Genomic DNA, 16,159 nt, shown 5'->3' on the forward strand with positions numbered 1-16,159 from the left:
CTGTTGCTCTGCAAAACAGTTTAACCTGGCCTGGCAGTTGGTGGGGGTGGGGGAGAGGAGAGATGGACAATTGTACAAGGGTTTATTTTGCTACCTATTCCACTGTGGTTTCAGTCCTCACAGCCTGGAAGTTGTTTCCCCCTGCTTAGTTTCGCTCAGTATGTCACACTGTGACCCAGAAATGGCTTGAGTCTGTCTAGGAGGAAGTTTGCCTGGCTAGCTCACAGTAGGGAGGAAAATATCCTCCAGCGAGTTTGAGGACTTCTCAGCTAGTCGTGGTGGGAAGACAGGTGATACGTTTGCTAAGAGACTGGGTGGGAGGCCACCCAGGGAGGCAGTGCAGAAATGCATCCCCTTGAGGGTCATCCCACCCTAGAAAAGACTAGGGGTGGGTGAGTGGCCTTAAGAACTGACTTTATCATTTCCTCCTCCCTAGTGGGAGGCCCCTCAGGGGTCAAATAAGAGCCCCAGAAGAGTCAACATGCTTAAGGAAACACAGAAAGTGCAGTCTGGGCTGGGCGCGGTGGCCCACGCCTGTAATCTCAGCACTTTGGGAGGCCGAGGCAGGCGGATCGCCTGAGGTCGGGAGTTCGCGACCAGCCTGACCAACATGGTATTTTTAGTCTCTACTAAAAATACAAAATTAGCCGGGTGTGGTGGCGTATGCCCGTAATCCCAGCTCCTCCGGGAGGCGGAGGTTGCAGTGAGCCGAGATCGCGCCATTGCTCTCCAGCCTGGACAACAAGAGCGAAACTCCGTCCTAAAAAAAGAGACACATTTTGCATCCCAGCCTCCGGATAATTTGCTTATTGTTCCTAGGCAATAATCCTGTCTCTCTGGGTGAATGTTGGGCTGTGTCTAGGTTCAGAGGAGGACAGTGAGGAGTACAGGACCCAGTTGGGATTCCCGTCCCCTCCCCACACCCGTCAGAAGGCTTGGTTGGGGAAGAAGTGAGCCCCGAGCTATGCGCCCCACCCCCAGCCCTGCGGGGCTTTCTGCCAGCCGCACGCCGTCCCTCCCCACTACCCCGTCGGCTTCCTTCGGGAGTCTTCAAAGCCAATGCACGTGCTCCCAGGTCTCAGGGAGGCGACCTAGGGGGAGGGGCAGAGAGAAGGGGGTCCGAGTCCCTGAGCCCCTAACCCCGTCCCTTTCCGAAGCCTCGGGTGCCCAAAGGCGCCGGCCGCCAGGCCCGGGCCCGACGGGCCCCTCCCACTGAGTCGGCTCTGGTCTCCCCGCCCCTGAGCCGCAAGGACTGGACGCAGCCGGCTGCGGAGCTCGGGGCGGGTGCTGGGGTTGCCTGTTGCAGCCTCTCTTCCGCCCGGCGGCCCACACCGGTCAGGCCCGGCGCGGGTGCGCTCTCCAGCCGTGGCTATGGCCCCAGCCCCGAGATGAGGAGGGAGAGAACTAGGGGCCCGCGGGCCTGGGAATTTCCGTCCCCCCGCCAAGTCCGGATGCTCACTCCAAAGTCTCAGCAGGTGCGCGGGGCGGGGCCGGGGGGCCTGGCCGGGTGGGGTGGGGGCGAGGTCTGCGCCGTTCTCACGCTGCCGGGCGGGACAGGGGGCCAGTAGGGGGACCTGCTGGGCTACAGTGTCTCAGGGGAGTCAGAATCTTTGGTTTCTGGATGCGGGGCCACTTTTCTGGGCCTTCGAAGGCCATTATTAGATGACTGCCTCCCCAAACTCCCCAGCCACTTACAGATGCCCCAGGAACATAGGGTAGGGGGAAGAGGTCTGGAAAATTAGACTAGAAGACCAGCCCAGACCTAGCTGAACAAAGAATTTAGTCTTCTCGAACCCTGAGCCAGTACCCACCCTGTGAACACACCTGTCTTTACTTAAAAAATCTTGATGTTTTATTCATCATGGAGTCTTTAAAAAAAAACAAAAACCGAGTCTCACTCTGTTGCTCAGGCTGGAGGGCAGTGGTGCGATCACAGCTTACTGCAGCCTCGGCCTCATGGACTCAAGCCATCCTCCAGCCATCCTTCCACCTCAGCCTCCCAAAATGCCAGGACCACAGGCATGCGTCAACATGCTCGGCTAATTTATTTATTTATTTTTTTAAAGAGATAGAGTCTCCCTGTGTTGCCCAGGCTGGTCTTGAACTCCTAAGCTCAAGTGATTCTTCTACCTTGGCCTCCCAAAGTGCTGGGATGACAGATGTGAGCCACTGCACTTGGCATCATGGAGTCTTGACTTGTAGACATTGCATTAAAACTTGTTTTGGTAAGGGCTGGGCGCGGTGGCTCACGCCTGTCATCCCAGTACTTTGGGAGGCCAAGGCGGGCGGATCACAAGGTCAGGAGTTCGAGACCAGCCTGACCAACTTGGTGAAACCCCGTCTCTACTAAAAAAAAAAAAAAAAATACGAAAATTAGCTGGGCGTGGTGGCACGCACCTGTAATCCCAGCTACTCAGGAGGCTAAGGCAGGAGAATCGCTTGAACCCAGGAGGTGGAGGTTGCAGCGAGCCAAGATCACACCACTGCACTCCAGCCTGGGTGACAGAGTGAGACTCCATCTCAAAGAAAAAAAAAAAAAACTTACTTTGATTACATTAAAATGTATCTTTTTTTTTCTTTCCGACAAGGTCTTGCTCTGTTGCCCAGGCTGGAGTGCAATGGCAGGATGATGGCTCACTGCAGCCTCGACCTCCCGGGCTCTAGTGAACCTCCTGCCTCAGCCTCTGGAGTATCTGGAACCACAGGCTCGAGCCACCATGCCTAGCTAATTTATTTTAATTTCTTTTGTAGAGATGGGGTCTCACTATGTTGCCCAGGCTAGTCTTGAACTCCTGGGCTCAAGTGATCCTCCCACCTCGGCCTCCAAAAGTGCTGAGATTTTGGTCATGAGCCACCACTCCTGACCTAAAATTTATCTTGATTCGTAAGTTTTTTGGCTCCCCCTTACATTTTACACCCCTGGCAAGTGCCTCACTGGCCTCTCCCTAGTCCCAGCCCTGTCACAAGGCCATGGAGATACAGTCACAAACACAACTGAGAACACAGACAGTCATGAGACATGTGCTGGTTACCAACCGCCAGGCCAAGCAAACACACTTCCAGCAAACACACATGACTTGTTGGTGACAACTGAGAGGACACACGCCTGGGGAGAGAGAGGACTGTGTGTGAGGTGGTGAGGCATGCTTGGGGCCTGCCAAGTTGGGGAGGGAGTCTGGGGCAAGCCACGGTCCCATATAGGGTGGTGAATAAGGTGTAGAGTAGAGGTGCAGCAGGACCAATCCTTCCCACCCCACCCCTTCGACAGGGACCTGAGGGAGCTCAAGGAGGGAGAGAGGCCAGAAGACCAGGCAGAGACTGAAGAGAGCTGGCAAGGCCTGGCTAGAAAAACTCCAGGTAAGGCCTGTGTAAGTTGGGGCTCCCCAGGCTGTCCAGCAGGGGGCCCTGGCACCCAGCAACCTCCTCTGCTTGGGAGGTGGCTACAGAGGGGTGTGGGTGTTGGCTAGGGGCCCAGCAGGATGGATGCCAGATGGACTTCTCTCCAACAATAACAGCCCTGGCTGTTGCCATCCGCCGAGCTGGCAGGGCCCCCGTGCGGGTGGGGAGAGGAACCAGCCTTTCCCAGTCTGGCCTGAGACCCTCACCACTTCCCTCCAGTTTTCTTCCACCTCCAGCCCCCTTTGTACACAACTGCAGCCACTGGCCACCAGCCTTGCCGTGCCTGGCAGATCTTCTGAACCACTGGCCCTGCCACCCCCACAGACCCAGAGACCAGGAAAGGAGGGTGGGGAGCGAGGAAGGGGGCCAAGGCAGAGGGGAGAGGAGGTCTAGGAGAGGAAGAGAGAGAGACTGGACAAACATGAGGGCGGGAATTAGGGGGTTGTGGACAGACATGAAGCCACTCTCAAGTCATGGGGCTGTGCCTAGAAAAATACCACCCAAACCCATCTTCCTGCCCTCTGGTTAGGGCTGGCGGGGATGGGGGGATGGGGGTGGGGTGGGGGAGGGTTGGGAAGGAATATGTGTGTCATCTCTGTGGGGCATGGAAACAGAAGGCTGGGGACACCCATTCTGGAGTAGCTTGGGGAGAGCCACTGACCCTAGTTAGAAAAGCCACCTCTCTCCTTAGGGCTCTGTTTCTCTGGGGACAGGGTAGGACTACCTTATCCTTATGATGTGAGGTACTGCCAATTGTTAATCAGTGTCTGTGGCTTCTCTAGGGGACAAGCCCTTCGGGTCAGTGGGCATGGGGTGGGCAGTGTGGGTTGGATTTTCTCCTCAGGACCTTTCTAGCCTTAGGGTCATCCTCTAGCACTGAGTGCTGCTGGAAGGGCAGGGAGTGCCCCCCCACCCCACCCCATTTATTGCCCGACCAAAGAGAGGGCCTCCCTCCCCCTCCCTTGGAGGGACTTGCTGGACCACCCCTCAGCACGCCCACACCTTCCTCCTTAGCTAGTGCAGGAGGTGCTCAGCAAGGCTTCCGCCTCTCAGGACGGCTGGGACAATAGGATTCACTCAGGATGTAAGGCTGTTCCTGGCTTTTTCTCTTCCCATTCCCACCTGTGCCTCAGTTTTCCAAAGTGCTGGATTTAGAAAGGGTGAATTATGAGGGAGCTGGAGGGCTTTGCCCGTCCCCCTCCGCGCGCACACACAAGCACAGGCAGAGGCACATAACCCCTCCAAGTCAAAGTTGTGGGTGGTGTGGTGTTTGCGCGTCTGTGGCTGGGACTGGATGTGTCAGGGATGGGAAAACCCATCATGTTGGTCACAGAAAATGGGAGGTGGGGACAGAAGCAGTTTTGAAGGAAAAGAAGAGGAGGGGGACTGAAAGAAAGAAGGGGGCGTTGAAAGGGAGGGCGCTGGGAGGAAAAAGGTGCAGTGTGGAGGAAGCGCGGCGTGGGCAGGGCTTGGGAAGGGATAACGGAACATCTGAGGTGGAGTGGGCCGTGGGGCGTCGGGGCCGGTCTGACTAGCGGGTGTGTAAATGGAACAGTCCGAGATGGATTTTATGGGAGTCTGCGCAGGTCCTTAATGTGTGGCTGTACCCTCCAGCCCCATGTGCCCCACACGATGGACAGCCTTGGTGTGGCAGGGCCCAAAGAGGTCCTATCTACCGAAATAACACGACCAGGCGGCCCTGGGGGCGCAGCGGCTCGGGGTTGGGGCGGCGGAGCGCGCGGAGTCGCCGCGGGGTGGCAGGGGCGGGCCGGGGGCGGCAGGGGCGGGCCGGGGGCGGGGCCGCGGGCGTCGGGGGGTTGGGAGTGGGCTCGGGGCGGGGCGGGGCGGGCCCAGCGGAGGGCGGGTTTGAATGTGCCCCGGCGGGAGCGGGAAGCTGCAGGGAGAGAGCGCGGATCTCAGCGCGGGAGCAGTGTTTCTGCGGCAGGTGCTGGCCGGGGACTAGGGACTGCTGGGGCGGAAGACGCCGCTGCCCGCCTGCCACGGAGGGCAGGGAGGCCGGGCCTGACGGCTCCACAGCCCGGAGAAGGGACGCCGGGTGGGGCCCCAGTGCGGAGCGTGCGGAGCCGCGCAGCACGTGGCGCGCACGGGCCAGGGAGCCTGAGGACACTGCGGGGACCGGGACCCGAGCTGGGCTGGGCGGCCTGGCTCCCGGGCCTAAAACAGGCTGCGGTCACGTTGACCTCCGCAAGGGGCAGGCGAGTGGACGGGTGATCCCGATCGATCTGGTCGGTATCAGGGAGGGGCCGTGCCGCTAACTGCGCTGGCGGAGGGGTATGGGGATGGGGATGGAGGCGCGCGAGCGGAGGTGCGGGGCTCTCTTTAACCCCGGTCTTTTACTGGCTAAACTCGTATCCCTGGCGTCTCCTTCCTGCGCACGTCCTCATTTACTGATTTACTGTGAGGGTATATGAGAGGGCGAAGACACACACTCCTCGGCTTTGCTTACCAGGAGAGAGCAGTCGTAGGTCAAGGCTGGCTCCAACCCTGCCCTCACACCTTTAGGGGTCTCTCTCCAGCCCTGTGGTAGTCCCTTTGCCTACTCCTCTCGGTGGCCTCCAGACCCTCCAACTTTCCTCCTGCTTGTGTAAGCTCCTCATGCCAGGATGTGTGTGATGGGGCGGGACTGAGGTGCCTGACACTCAAGTCAGGCTGGGATTGATCTTGGTCTCCACCTCATTTTTCCCTTTAGTTCAATCAGCGTTCCCCCCACCTCCCAGTCTACAGGGCTAGCTGAGAAGCAGCTTTTATACCTCTCTCCATTCTAAAAGGAGCTTGAACATTTAATACGGATTCTAGCTCCTGCACTCACCAGCTCTGTGACTTCAGGCAAGTGACTCAACCCCTCCGAACCTCAGCTGGCCCCATCTATTCAGTGCTAGTACTAGCTTATGGGTGGTTGTGAAAAAAAGACAAGAGATATGCAGGTAGTGGCTGGCCCCATATGAGATCCTGGGAGTGGACAATTGCAGGAGAGGTGTTGGGAGTCTGGAGGCAGGGAGGTACTCAATTTGGTGGCTGCTCTTCAGGGGCCCACCTCAGCAGGCCAAGGCATAGTTGGAGGGACACCAGATGCTCTGAGCTGGTATCAGATCCCTGTTTGGCGCTGGGCAAAGGCAGACAAGAGCAAAACACGAAGGCTGGCCAGCTGAATGTTAGGATATGGGCAGGAGGAGAGGGCTGGAGTTGAATTGTGCCCAGGACTGGTATGGGGACTCCTAAGAACAGAGAGAGCAGGGGTGTAGCAGGGGGACAGGGAAGAAATAAATACTTCTTCTCTAAGCCTAAGCCAGTTTTACCCAGGAGAACAGGAGCTATTCTCCCCACCCCAGGCCCCCATCTGCTTTGAAGCTGCACCTGCTCTTAACTGCCAGGAATCTTGCCTGTGGAGTGGAGTACAGGGTATGCGGGTATGAAGTAAGAACCTAGAGGAAGAGTCCCTACTACCTAATAGAAAACCTGAGACCTAGGCAGGGCTCAGTGGCTCATGCCTGTAATCCCAGCACTTTGGGAAGCCAAGGTGGGTGGATCACCTGAGGTTGGGAGTTCGAAACCAGCCTGGTCAACATGGTGAAACCCCGAGTCTACTAAAAATACAGAAATCAGCTGGGCATGGTGGCAGGAGCCTGTATTCCCAGCTATTTGGGAGGCCGAGGCAGGAGAATCACTTGAACCTGGGAGGCAGAATTTGCAGTGAGCTGAGATCATGCCATTGCACTCCAGCCTGGGCAACAGGAGCAAAAACTCCGTCTCAAAAAAAAAAAGAAAAGAGAAAACCTGAGACCTGAGGCTTTCCCCCACCCCCACCCCAGTAATGCCCTCTTGCCTTCCTCTCTCTAGAAAATGTAAGTATGATTATTCACCCCTCTGGTGCCTAGGACAGTGCCTGGCTAGCATGCAGAGGTCCTCAGTAAATATTTGTCGAAGGCGTGATTGGAGGAATCCTTCTGTCTCCATCTGGAGGTGTGGGGCTGAGGAGCTGAGGAGGACCTCTGAGAGCTTGGAGTTTCCCTGGGGAGGGTTGAGAGGCACTACAGGGAGGTGGGAGAGCCCATGGAAGGTCTCATGGTGCCCAGCTGCTTCTGTTTGTCTGAGTGGGGCCAGAAGCAATGCTGCACCTGCGAGAGCTCCCCTGCTGAGACTCCCTGTTCTCTTATCTCCCGAGCGACAGGGGTGGCTTTTTATCTCCTGGGTGTGCTTCTGCTTCTTTGCTTGCAAGGCTTCTCAGAATGGGGCCCCATGAAGCCTGAGGGACTCTCTCCTGATACGCCCTGTGCCACCTTTTTCATTCTGGATCCGCACCCAGGAGCCCGTGGACAAGGCCCTCTGCCTGAGCCTGAACTAGGAGCACCTCCTAGGGACTGCCCAGGCTTGCTGTGCTCTGACCCTTCTGCTGGCCAGTCTGGGCACCTGGTGAGTGCCCAGAAAGGGAGGGAGGGGAAGCTGTCCTTTCACCCCAAACAGCAAGGCCTGGGCCCAGCTAGGCCTGAGTGTGGGGGATGTGTCAGTGCACATCTGCCTGGCTTCCCATGCCATCCAATGGGAAAAGCTGTTTAATCTGCCGGTGCCAGGGGGTCTCCCCCTACACAAATGGGGAGCAGGAGAGGGACGCTGAGGGAGAAGGAGAGGGGCTTTGGGATCCACCCCTCCAGTCTTCTTTTCAAGGTCACTCTTAGAAAGGGGAAGAGGACAGGAGCCTGTGACTGAGAGAGGAACTAAGGAAGGACTAGGTGACCCTGGGGTCGGGAGGGGGGACGGGGGAGGGCTGTGCCCCCACATCCATTATGAAATATTTTCCTGGAAAACCGGCCAGCAACTAGGAAGCCCCTGGGCAGTGGCTGGAAAGAAAGGTTAAGGTGCCACCAGCAGAGAGGCTGGAATCTGGGATGCCTCCAGGAGAGGACAACCCCACTCTAGCCATGAATCCAGGGGCTCCCCAGGGAGGGTGGAGAGACCAGACTTGCCGAGAGGGGCCTGGGGAGCCTCTGGTTTGGCCTCAGTCATCATCACTGTTGTTGCAGCTGCTGCAGATCTGCCTGTTCTGTGTCCTTCCTCCTCCTCCCCCGACCTCTTTGCTGTGTCTCCTCCATTTGTCTCCCTCCTTCCCTTGTCATCACTGTCCCTGACCCCTCTCGTCCTCTTGCCTGCCTTCTTTGACTGTCTTTCCCTCCCTCCCATCATCTTTCCTCCTCCTTCCCTCCTGCTCTCCACCCTCCTGTTTCCCAGCTTATAAACTGCTTCGGCTGCTGGATAAAAATAGCGGTGGCAGCGGCCAGGCAGGGAGCCAGGTAGAGTCTGAGCAGGCAGGGAGGCTGCGCAGGACTGGCCTGCTGGGCCAGGGGGGCTGGGTGGGGGTCAAGTTGAGTGGTCCTGAAGGGCAGGGTACAGAGGGGGTCTCACTGGACTCCTCGACTGGCCTGTTCTGTCAGCCCTGCCCCCTCTCCCCCTAAGAGCCTGAGGAGGCCTGTGGCAGGGCCAAAACGGGGCCTTACACTGTTCCTGCCCCCAGCAGGCCCCTGAGGGAGGGAGCTGTCAGCCAGGGAAAACCGAGAACACCATCGCCATGACAACCAGTCACCAGCCTCAGGACAGGTAAGGGGTAAGGGGCTGGGCTGTGGATCCAGGGAATGGGTTTTTAGGGAGCCGGAGCCGGGTGTGGTGTCCTTTGGAATTGGGGATTGCCACTGCTGACTGGCCTTCCAGCCAGGTAGCTATGAGTCAGGTCTGCATCAGGGGCGGGACCCCCTGTGCCTTGGCTGGGTGCTGGCTAGGGTGTCTGTGGGAAGGGCAGGGTACGTGGGCAGCAGTCCTTCCCTGGCCTGTCTGTGTTTCCACTGTTGCTCTCCAGCCAGTTAGCGGCTTCCGGCTCCTCCCGCTACCACTGTGGGGAGATACTTGGCTGCACCCCTCCTTCCAATGCACATCTGGCAGAACTGCCCTGGGGCCTCTGCCTTAGATGACCTGGCCCACCCTGGTTCTTGATCTCATCTTCCTCTCAATTCTCCGCCTCTGGAGCCTGTGAACTCCCAATCAAGTTAGACTTGCAGTTATGACTGTGAATATGTATTTTGGAAGAAGAGGCTGTAGCTTAATTCAGTTTCTCAAAGGGATCTGGGACCCAAGAAGGCTGAGGAAGTGACGCCTGAGATCCAAAGCTCCTTCAAAGCATCAAGCTCTGTCCTTCCCTCCAACTCAGGCCCCAGAAACCCATCATGTCTGCCCTACCCACCCCATCTTCCTCCTGTGCCAAAGGCTATGAAACTAGGCCACTTGTGCCTGTGGGGGCTTTGAGCATGTAGCTTAATCTCTCTGGGACTGTTTTCCACCTGTAAAATAGAGCTAAAAGCATCCACTTCCCAGGAAGTGGGTCTAGAAGTAAGGGAATTTAAGGAGGCATGGCAGTAAGTCCAGGGTGCTTCCCTGCCTCCTGTGCTCCATTCCCAGGCTGCCTGCCCATTCTGTCCTCACCTCCGCTCTCCTGTGGGCAGTTCCCTGAAGCCCTCGCCGTCTCCATTTGCCTTATTGCACAGCTCAGTCATTTCCCAGCGCCCCCCCCCCCCCACCCCGATCCTCTGTCCTATGTGACTTTGGGAGTTTTTCCTTCTGCTCTGGGCCTCTGAACCAGGCCTGTAGCTTCTCCAAGGGAAGCGTGTATGTGAGAGGGTTGGGGGGCTGCAGTTGCATTAACTCAGACCTGCTCACGTGGTGCGCTCACCACGCCATCCCTGTGTGAGGCCTGCCAGCGGTCCAGGCTCCTGCACTCTGGCCAGGCCTGTCTTCTCACTGCCTTGGGCTGTATCCCTGCCATCTCTGAAGAGAGCTGGTGTTGGCTCTGGGGAGGGTGTGCAAACCCAACTGGAGATCTACATGGGCCGGGCTGGGGTTACTCAGCTTTCAGGCAAGGCCTATCTGGGAGAAGCTGGCCTGACCCGGAAGGGCCTTGAGGTATAGGGCTTGGGGCATTGCCCTGGCCAAAGGTGGGCAGCCCTTATTTATACCCTGAGGCCCAGATGACTTCCAGTGGCCCCATACCTCCTGGCCTGCCCTGGGTGGTATGAACTACAAAGTTCTGTTTGGCCAGGAAGGAAACAGCTCTAAGGCCCTGTCTTCACAGTGGCCCTGAGGCACCCTGCCCGCCTGCCCCTGTAGGTCCAGAATAGTGTGGGAGTTTCTCAACTTCAGAATCCTCTCTGGGGAGCAACACAGTCCCTGACCAGCAGCATAATTACTTCCAGCCTGCCTGGTGGGGGTGGAAGACACTTGTTGTTTGCTTTCTCACTCATCCACCCGCCCCCCTGCCCTTCGGCAGGATTTCCAAAACCATCTCCAGATGTGTGGGTCACACTGGTTCCCAGCCTGCAGAGTCCCCCAAGCCTTCCAGGGCAGATAACCATAGTCCTGTCAGCCATGCCATTCAGTCCCATGACTGACCCCATCCCCACCCCGAATTCCAACGAGCCATGTACCCTTTTCTCCCCCCACTCCCATAAGAGGACACATGCAGATGGACACAAACACAGATGCCCTGTGCCCTGGGACCTAGAGACACTGACGACGGACAGGGGCTTCCCTGGGGCGCATCGTGGAGTGGGGCAGGATGGTGCGTCACTTGGCTCCTCTTTCCTCCTCCATCGCAGATACAAAGCTGTCTGGCTTATCTTCTTCATGCTGGGTCTGGGAACGCTGCTCCCGTGGAATTTTTTCATAACGGCCACTCAGGTGAGGCTGGAGGGACTGGGCTCCACGGGGCATTGCCCACTGTGCCCGCAGGATCTGACTCTGTGCCGGTAGGCACAGGGAGAGAGATTTCAACACTCCTCTCTGCAACCCCTGCAGTATTTCACAAACCGCCTGGACATGTCCCAGAATGTGTCCTTGGTCACTGCTGAACTGAGCAAGGACACCCAGGCGTCAGCCGCCCCTGCAGCACCCTTGCCTGAGCGGAACTCTCTCAGTGCCATCTTCAACAATGTCATGACCCTATGTGCCATGCTGCCCCTGCTGTTATTCACCTACCTCAACTCCTTCCTGCATCAGAGGTGAGTGCCCACCCCCTCCCCAGCCCCCAGCCTGACCGTCACTGTGTCCTGCACCCCCTTGGCTGAGCCCCAGCTTTGCTCACTTGTCTGTGCCACCCTTGGCCTCTCCCGCCAGGATCCCCCAGTCCGTACGGATCCTGGGCAGCCTGGTGGCCATTCTGCTGGTGTTTCTGATCACTGCCATCCTGGTGAAGGTGCAGCTGGATGCTCTGCCCTTCTTTGTCATCACCATGATCAAGATCGTGCTCATTAATTGTAAGCTGGGCCAGGAGTAGGCCTGTGGGAGGAGGCGTGCCCAACTACCCCCACTCTTTTTTCAGACCCACTGTTAGCCAGAGGGAAGCCCAGCCTCCGCCTGGAGGGAGTGGATGCTGTGAGCAGTTGGGATTCAGAGGCCTGAGTGGGCCTGGACCAGGGCTGGGAGGGGGCAGAGGGAAGGGCAGCTCAGCCTCAAGCCTCACCGAGACTAAAGTAGGAATGACAGGGACCTGTCTTCTTGGGCACCCCCAACTGCCAGCCCCAGCTCCCCTGCTCATGCCCACCCTGTTTCCCCAGCGTTTGGTGCCATCCTGCAGGGCAGCCTGTTTGGTCTGGCTGGACTTCTGCCTGCCAGCTACACAGCCCCCATCATGAGTGGCCAGGGCCTAGCAGGCTTCTTTGCCTCTGTGGCCATGGTCTGCGCTATTGCCAGTAAGTCCGGCTGTCTACCTGCCCAGTGCCCTGGTGTGGTGGGGAGAGGGGATTGGGCCTGTCTCTGATCACTGACACCACCCCAGGTGGCTCGGAGCTATCAGAAAGTGCCTTCAGCTACTTTATCACAGCCTGTGCTGTTATCATTTTGACCATCATCTGTTACCTGGGCCTGCCCCGCCTGGTGAGTAAATGGAGGGATCTGGGGTTCCAGACCACGGGTGTTCTGAGGACAAAACCTGGAGGAGGCCGGGATTCTGGAGATTCTGCCTCTGAATCCACCTCCCCCGTCTCCCTTACTTGATAGGAATTCTACCGCTACTACCAGCAGCTCAAGCTTGAAGGACCCGGGGAGCAGGAGACCAAGTTGGACCTCATTAGCAAAGGTCCGAAGAGCCTGAGGAAGCTGGGGTGGAGGATGGTATACCAGGCGGGGGATAGCATGAGCAAAGAGAACAAAGATGAGTGCACCGTGTTAGCTAGCAGCCCTGAGCCAGAGGAGGACCGGAGGGCTAGGGTGGGGAGAAGGGGACAATAGGAAATAAGGGCCGGCAATGATGAAATGGGGGCAGATCCTGGATGACCTTGAATGTCTGAGGTGTTTGGACTAAAGGCAGTGGGAAGCAATTTCAGATTCCTGAGTGAGGAATAATATGACCTGAGGCTCCTGGGAGCGGCCAGGCCCCCGGAACTTGAGCTGTAGGGATTTGGAGGCGAGGTCTGGGTTAGGGTTAGGGTACGGCTGGGACTGGTTAAGGAGGTGTCTACTTTCAAGTAATCCCAGCCCTTTTGGGGAATGTTTGTGTTGTCTTCTGTTGCTTTGTCCTCCCCACAACTTGGAGATTCTTCCACCCCGCAGGAGAGGAGCCAAGAGCAGGCAAAGAGGAGTCCGGAGTTTCAGTCTCCAACTCTCAGCCCACCAACGAAAGCCACTCTATCAAAGCCATCCTGAAAAATGTACATAGGGGAGGTTATTCTACCTTCTACCCCTTGTCCTCTTTCTCTCCTCCTTTTGCTCCCTCCCCCTGCCACCCATCTCCTCCCTTTCTGACCTGAGAGTGGTCACTCCTGGATTCTTTTGTGTGTGCGTGCATTGCCCATGCGTGCATGCCGGGGTGGGGATTCGTGGTTCCTTTTTTTTGTTTTGAGACAGTTTCACTCTTGTTGCCCAGGCTGGAGTGCAACAGTGCGATCTCCACTCGCTGGAACCTCCATCTCCCAGGTTCAAGTGATTCTCCTGCCTCAGCCTCCCAAGTAGCTGAGATTACAGGCATATGCCACCATGCCCGGCTAATTTTTTGTATTTAGTAGAGACAGGGTTTCGCCAGGTCAATCTAGTCTCAAACTCCTGACCTCAGGTGATCCACCCACCTCAGCCTCCCAAAGCGCTGAGATTACAGGTGTGAGCCACCACGCCTGGCCTGGATTTGTGGTTCTTTAATGCACAACCACCATGAAGACACAGGCACTTGGGTGACTCTACCCCTTCTATCTAGATCTCAGTCCTGGCCTTCTCTGTCTGCTTCATCTTCACTATCACCATTGGGATGTTTCCAGCCGTGACGGTTGAGGTCAAGCCCAGCATCGCAGGCAGCAGCACCTGGGGTGAGGATGCCACAGGTTCCCAGGATGGGAACAGACAGGATCTTGAGCTGGGCTGGAAGTGGGGAAGAGAGGGAGCCTGGGTCACCTTCTCTCCGTTTCCTGGGTCCATTTGCCCTTCCCTGGGCTGGAAGCATCTTCTCCATTTTACTGTTGGGGAAGCTGAGGCCCAGTGAAGGTTAGGCTTGCTATACCTGCCTCTGTGCGCCTGATAACCACTCGTTCATCTCCTCTTCCAGAACGTTACTTCATTCCTGTGTCCTGTTTCTTGACTTTCAATATCTTTGACTGGTTGGGCCGGAGCCTCACAGCTGTATTCATGTGGGTAAGTGGAGGAAGAGGGCCCCAGGCCCCTGTGGGAAGTAAGAGTCCAGCCTGGACCCAGAGAGGGAACCCAAGAAAGTATGGTAGTAAGGGGACCATTTGTTTTAAAGTCGAGGCATAATTTATATATAGTTAAGTACAAGTCTTAAGTGTACAACTTAATGAATATATATATATATATATATATATATACACACACACACACACACACCTGCCCAGATCGAGATGTAGAATATTTCCAGCACTCCAGAAGGCTCTACCATGCCCCTTTCAAGAGTAACCCCCTAAGGAGAACCAGGCTTTGAGGTTTCAGTTCAGGTCCCGAGGGGCCCCAGATGGATCCTTGGGGGCCTGGCTGTGCCCTGGGGTGGCAGCCTGGGCTGAGGCCCTGCCTGGTGCCCACAGCCTGGGAAGGACAGCCGCTGGCTGCCAAGCCTGGTGCTGGCCCGGCTGGTGTTTGTGCCGCTGCTGCTGCTGTGCAACATCAAGCCCCGCCGCTACCTGACTGTGGTCTTCGAGCACGATGCCTGGTTCATCTTCTTCATGGCCGCCTTTGCCTTCTCCAACGGCTACCTCGCTAGCCTCTGCATGTGCTTCGGGCCCAAGTGAGTAGGGCTGGCAGGGAACTTGGTGGCATCAGACAGGATCTAGAGTTCCAGTGGGGGACACTCAGTAGAGGGAGGGCAAAAGCAGAGTCCCTGCTCCCAGAGCTGAGAGGAGAGATGGCTCAGGAGGGGCTCCTAGGCTGAGGGGATAGTGACTGTAGTGGACGGGGGTGTCCAGGCTTACTTGGGTGGAGGTGGAGACGGGCTCGCAGGAAGGAGCGAAAGACAACCCTACCATACACATTCCCTCAAGGAGGAGAAGCCAGGTTGGGGTTAGGCAGCTAGGATGGGTTGATCAGCAGAATGAGGTTCGACAGTCAAGTTGCCCCACCCCACCCCTCCTTCCACCCAGAGGCTCTGGGCTGGGGTACAGCCATTCTGAGATAGCCTTGCCCTTCCTTCCCCACTTAGGAAAGTGAAGCCGGCTGAGGCAGAGACCGCAGGAGCCATCATGGCCTTCTTCCTGTGTCTGGGTCTGGCACTGGGGGCTATTTTCTCCTTCCTGTTCCGGGCAATTGTGTGACAAAGGATGGACAGAAGGACTGCCTGCCTCCCTCCCTGTCTGCCTCCTGCCCCTTCCTTCTGCCAGGGGTGATCCTGAGTGGTCTGGCGGTTTTTTCTTCCAACTGACTAATGCTTTCCACGGCGTGTGCTGGGCCCGGATCTCCAGGCCCTGGGGAGGGAGCCTTTGGACGGACAGTGGGGACATTGTGGGCTTGGGGCCCAGAGTCGAGGGACGGGGTGTAGCCTCGGCATCTGCTTGAGTTTATCCACTCTTGGCTCTGACTGATCCCTGCTTGTGCAGGCCAGTGGAGGCTGTTGGGCTTGGAGAACACATGTGTCTCTGTGTATGTGTCTGTGTGTCTGTGTCCGTGTCTGTCAGACTGTCTTCCTGTCCCGGAGTGGCTAGGAGCTGGGTCTGACCGTTGTATGGTTTGACCTGATATACCCCATTCTCCCCTGCGCCGCCTCCTCTGTGTTCTCTCCATGTCCCCCTCCCAGCTCCCCATGCCCAGTTCCTACCCATCATGCACCCTGTATAGTTGCCACGTTACTGCCTTTTTAAAAAATATATTTGACAGAAACCAGGTGCCTTCAGAGGCTCTCTGATTTAAATAAACCTTTCTTGTTTTTTTCTCCATGGCTCCCTGTGTCCTCCAGCCGTGGCTTCATGCCCTGGAGTGGGTAGAGGGCTGGCAGCCTGAGTCTGGGAGATGAGCATGACCCAGCTGGGCCCTGGCCAGGACTGGACCTGGGTCCAAGGGGGAGGAGGGGGGAGTAGTCCTCTTGGCCTCAGAGGGGCTGCAATGCCCCCTGCTGGGGCCACAGGGGAGGGACAGGCCTGGAACCAGAACACCAAGACTGTTAGCCAAGACTGAGAAAGAACGGGTTTTTCTTTGTTGCTTCATTCTTTCTTTCATAGGACAGAGGATGGAGATAGCTCCCCATCTTTCCTTTGTCTTCACTGCCAGCCCCTCCACT

At 57.1% G+C, this 16,159-nt stretch overlaps 1 protein-coding gene across 21 annotated transcripts; it reads left to right on the top strand.

Moving 5' to 3' along the window:
• The first annotated feature begins 1,273 nt into the window (after positions 1-1,273).
• SLC29A1 (solute carrier family 29 member 1 (Augustine blood group)) lies at positions 1,274-15,814 on the top strand. Of its 21 annotated transcripts, none has more exons than XM_063633177.1 (15): positions 1,435-1,475; positions 3,269-3,357; positions 7,724-7,830; positions 8,927-9,009; positions 11,055-11,136; positions 11,254-11,456; positions 11,572-11,711; positions 12,012-12,146; positions 12,233-12,330; positions 12,454-12,532; positions 13,006-13,103; positions 13,643-13,751; positions 13,988-14,073; positions 14,478-14,677; positions 15,089-15,814. In XM_063633177.1, exons 4-15 carry the CDS (start codon positions 8,981-8,983, stop codon positions 15,198-15,200), a joined length of 1,371 nt encoding a protein of 456 aa, XP_063489247.1. In that variant the 5' UTR covers positions 1,435-1,475; positions 3,269-3,357; positions 7,724-7,830; positions 8,927-8,980; the 3' UTR covers positions 15,201-15,814. The 21 variants fall into 21 exon arrangements, with proteins under 21 accessions (XP_063489235.1, XP_063489236.1, XP_063489247.1 ...); XM_063633178.1 differs by having other exon boundaries at positions 1,436-1,475; positions 8,930-9,009; XM_063633176.1 differs by having other exon boundaries at positions 1,441-1,475; positions 7,637-7,830.
• The last annotated feature ends 345 nt before the right edge of the window (positions 15,815-16,159 follow it).

Source organism: Symphalangus syndactylus, chromosome 23 (genome assembly GCF_028878055.3).
Source record: "Symphalangus syndactylus isolate Jambi chromosome 23, NHGRI_mSymSyn1-v2.1_pri, whole genome shotgun sequence".
Classification (NCBI taxonomy): Eukaryota; Metazoa; Chordata; class Mammalia; order Primates; family Hylobatidae; genus Symphalangus; species Symphalangus syndactylus.

Bases quoted from the DNA above. Each gene is read 5' to 3' on its own strand.
- SLC29A1 (XM_063633159.1), top strand. From the start codon at position 7,471: ATGGAAGGTCTCATGGTGCCCAGCTGCTTCTGTTTGTCTGAGTGGGGC. The intron at 11,457-11,571 runs GTGAGTGCCCAC...CTCTCCCGCCAG, and splicing joins AACTCCTTCCTGCATCAGAG to GATCCCCCAGTCCGTACGGA. The intron at 14,074-14,477 runs GTAAGTGGAGGA...TGGTGCCCACAG, and splicing joins TCACAGCTGTATTCATGTGG to CCTGGGAAGGACAGCCGCTG.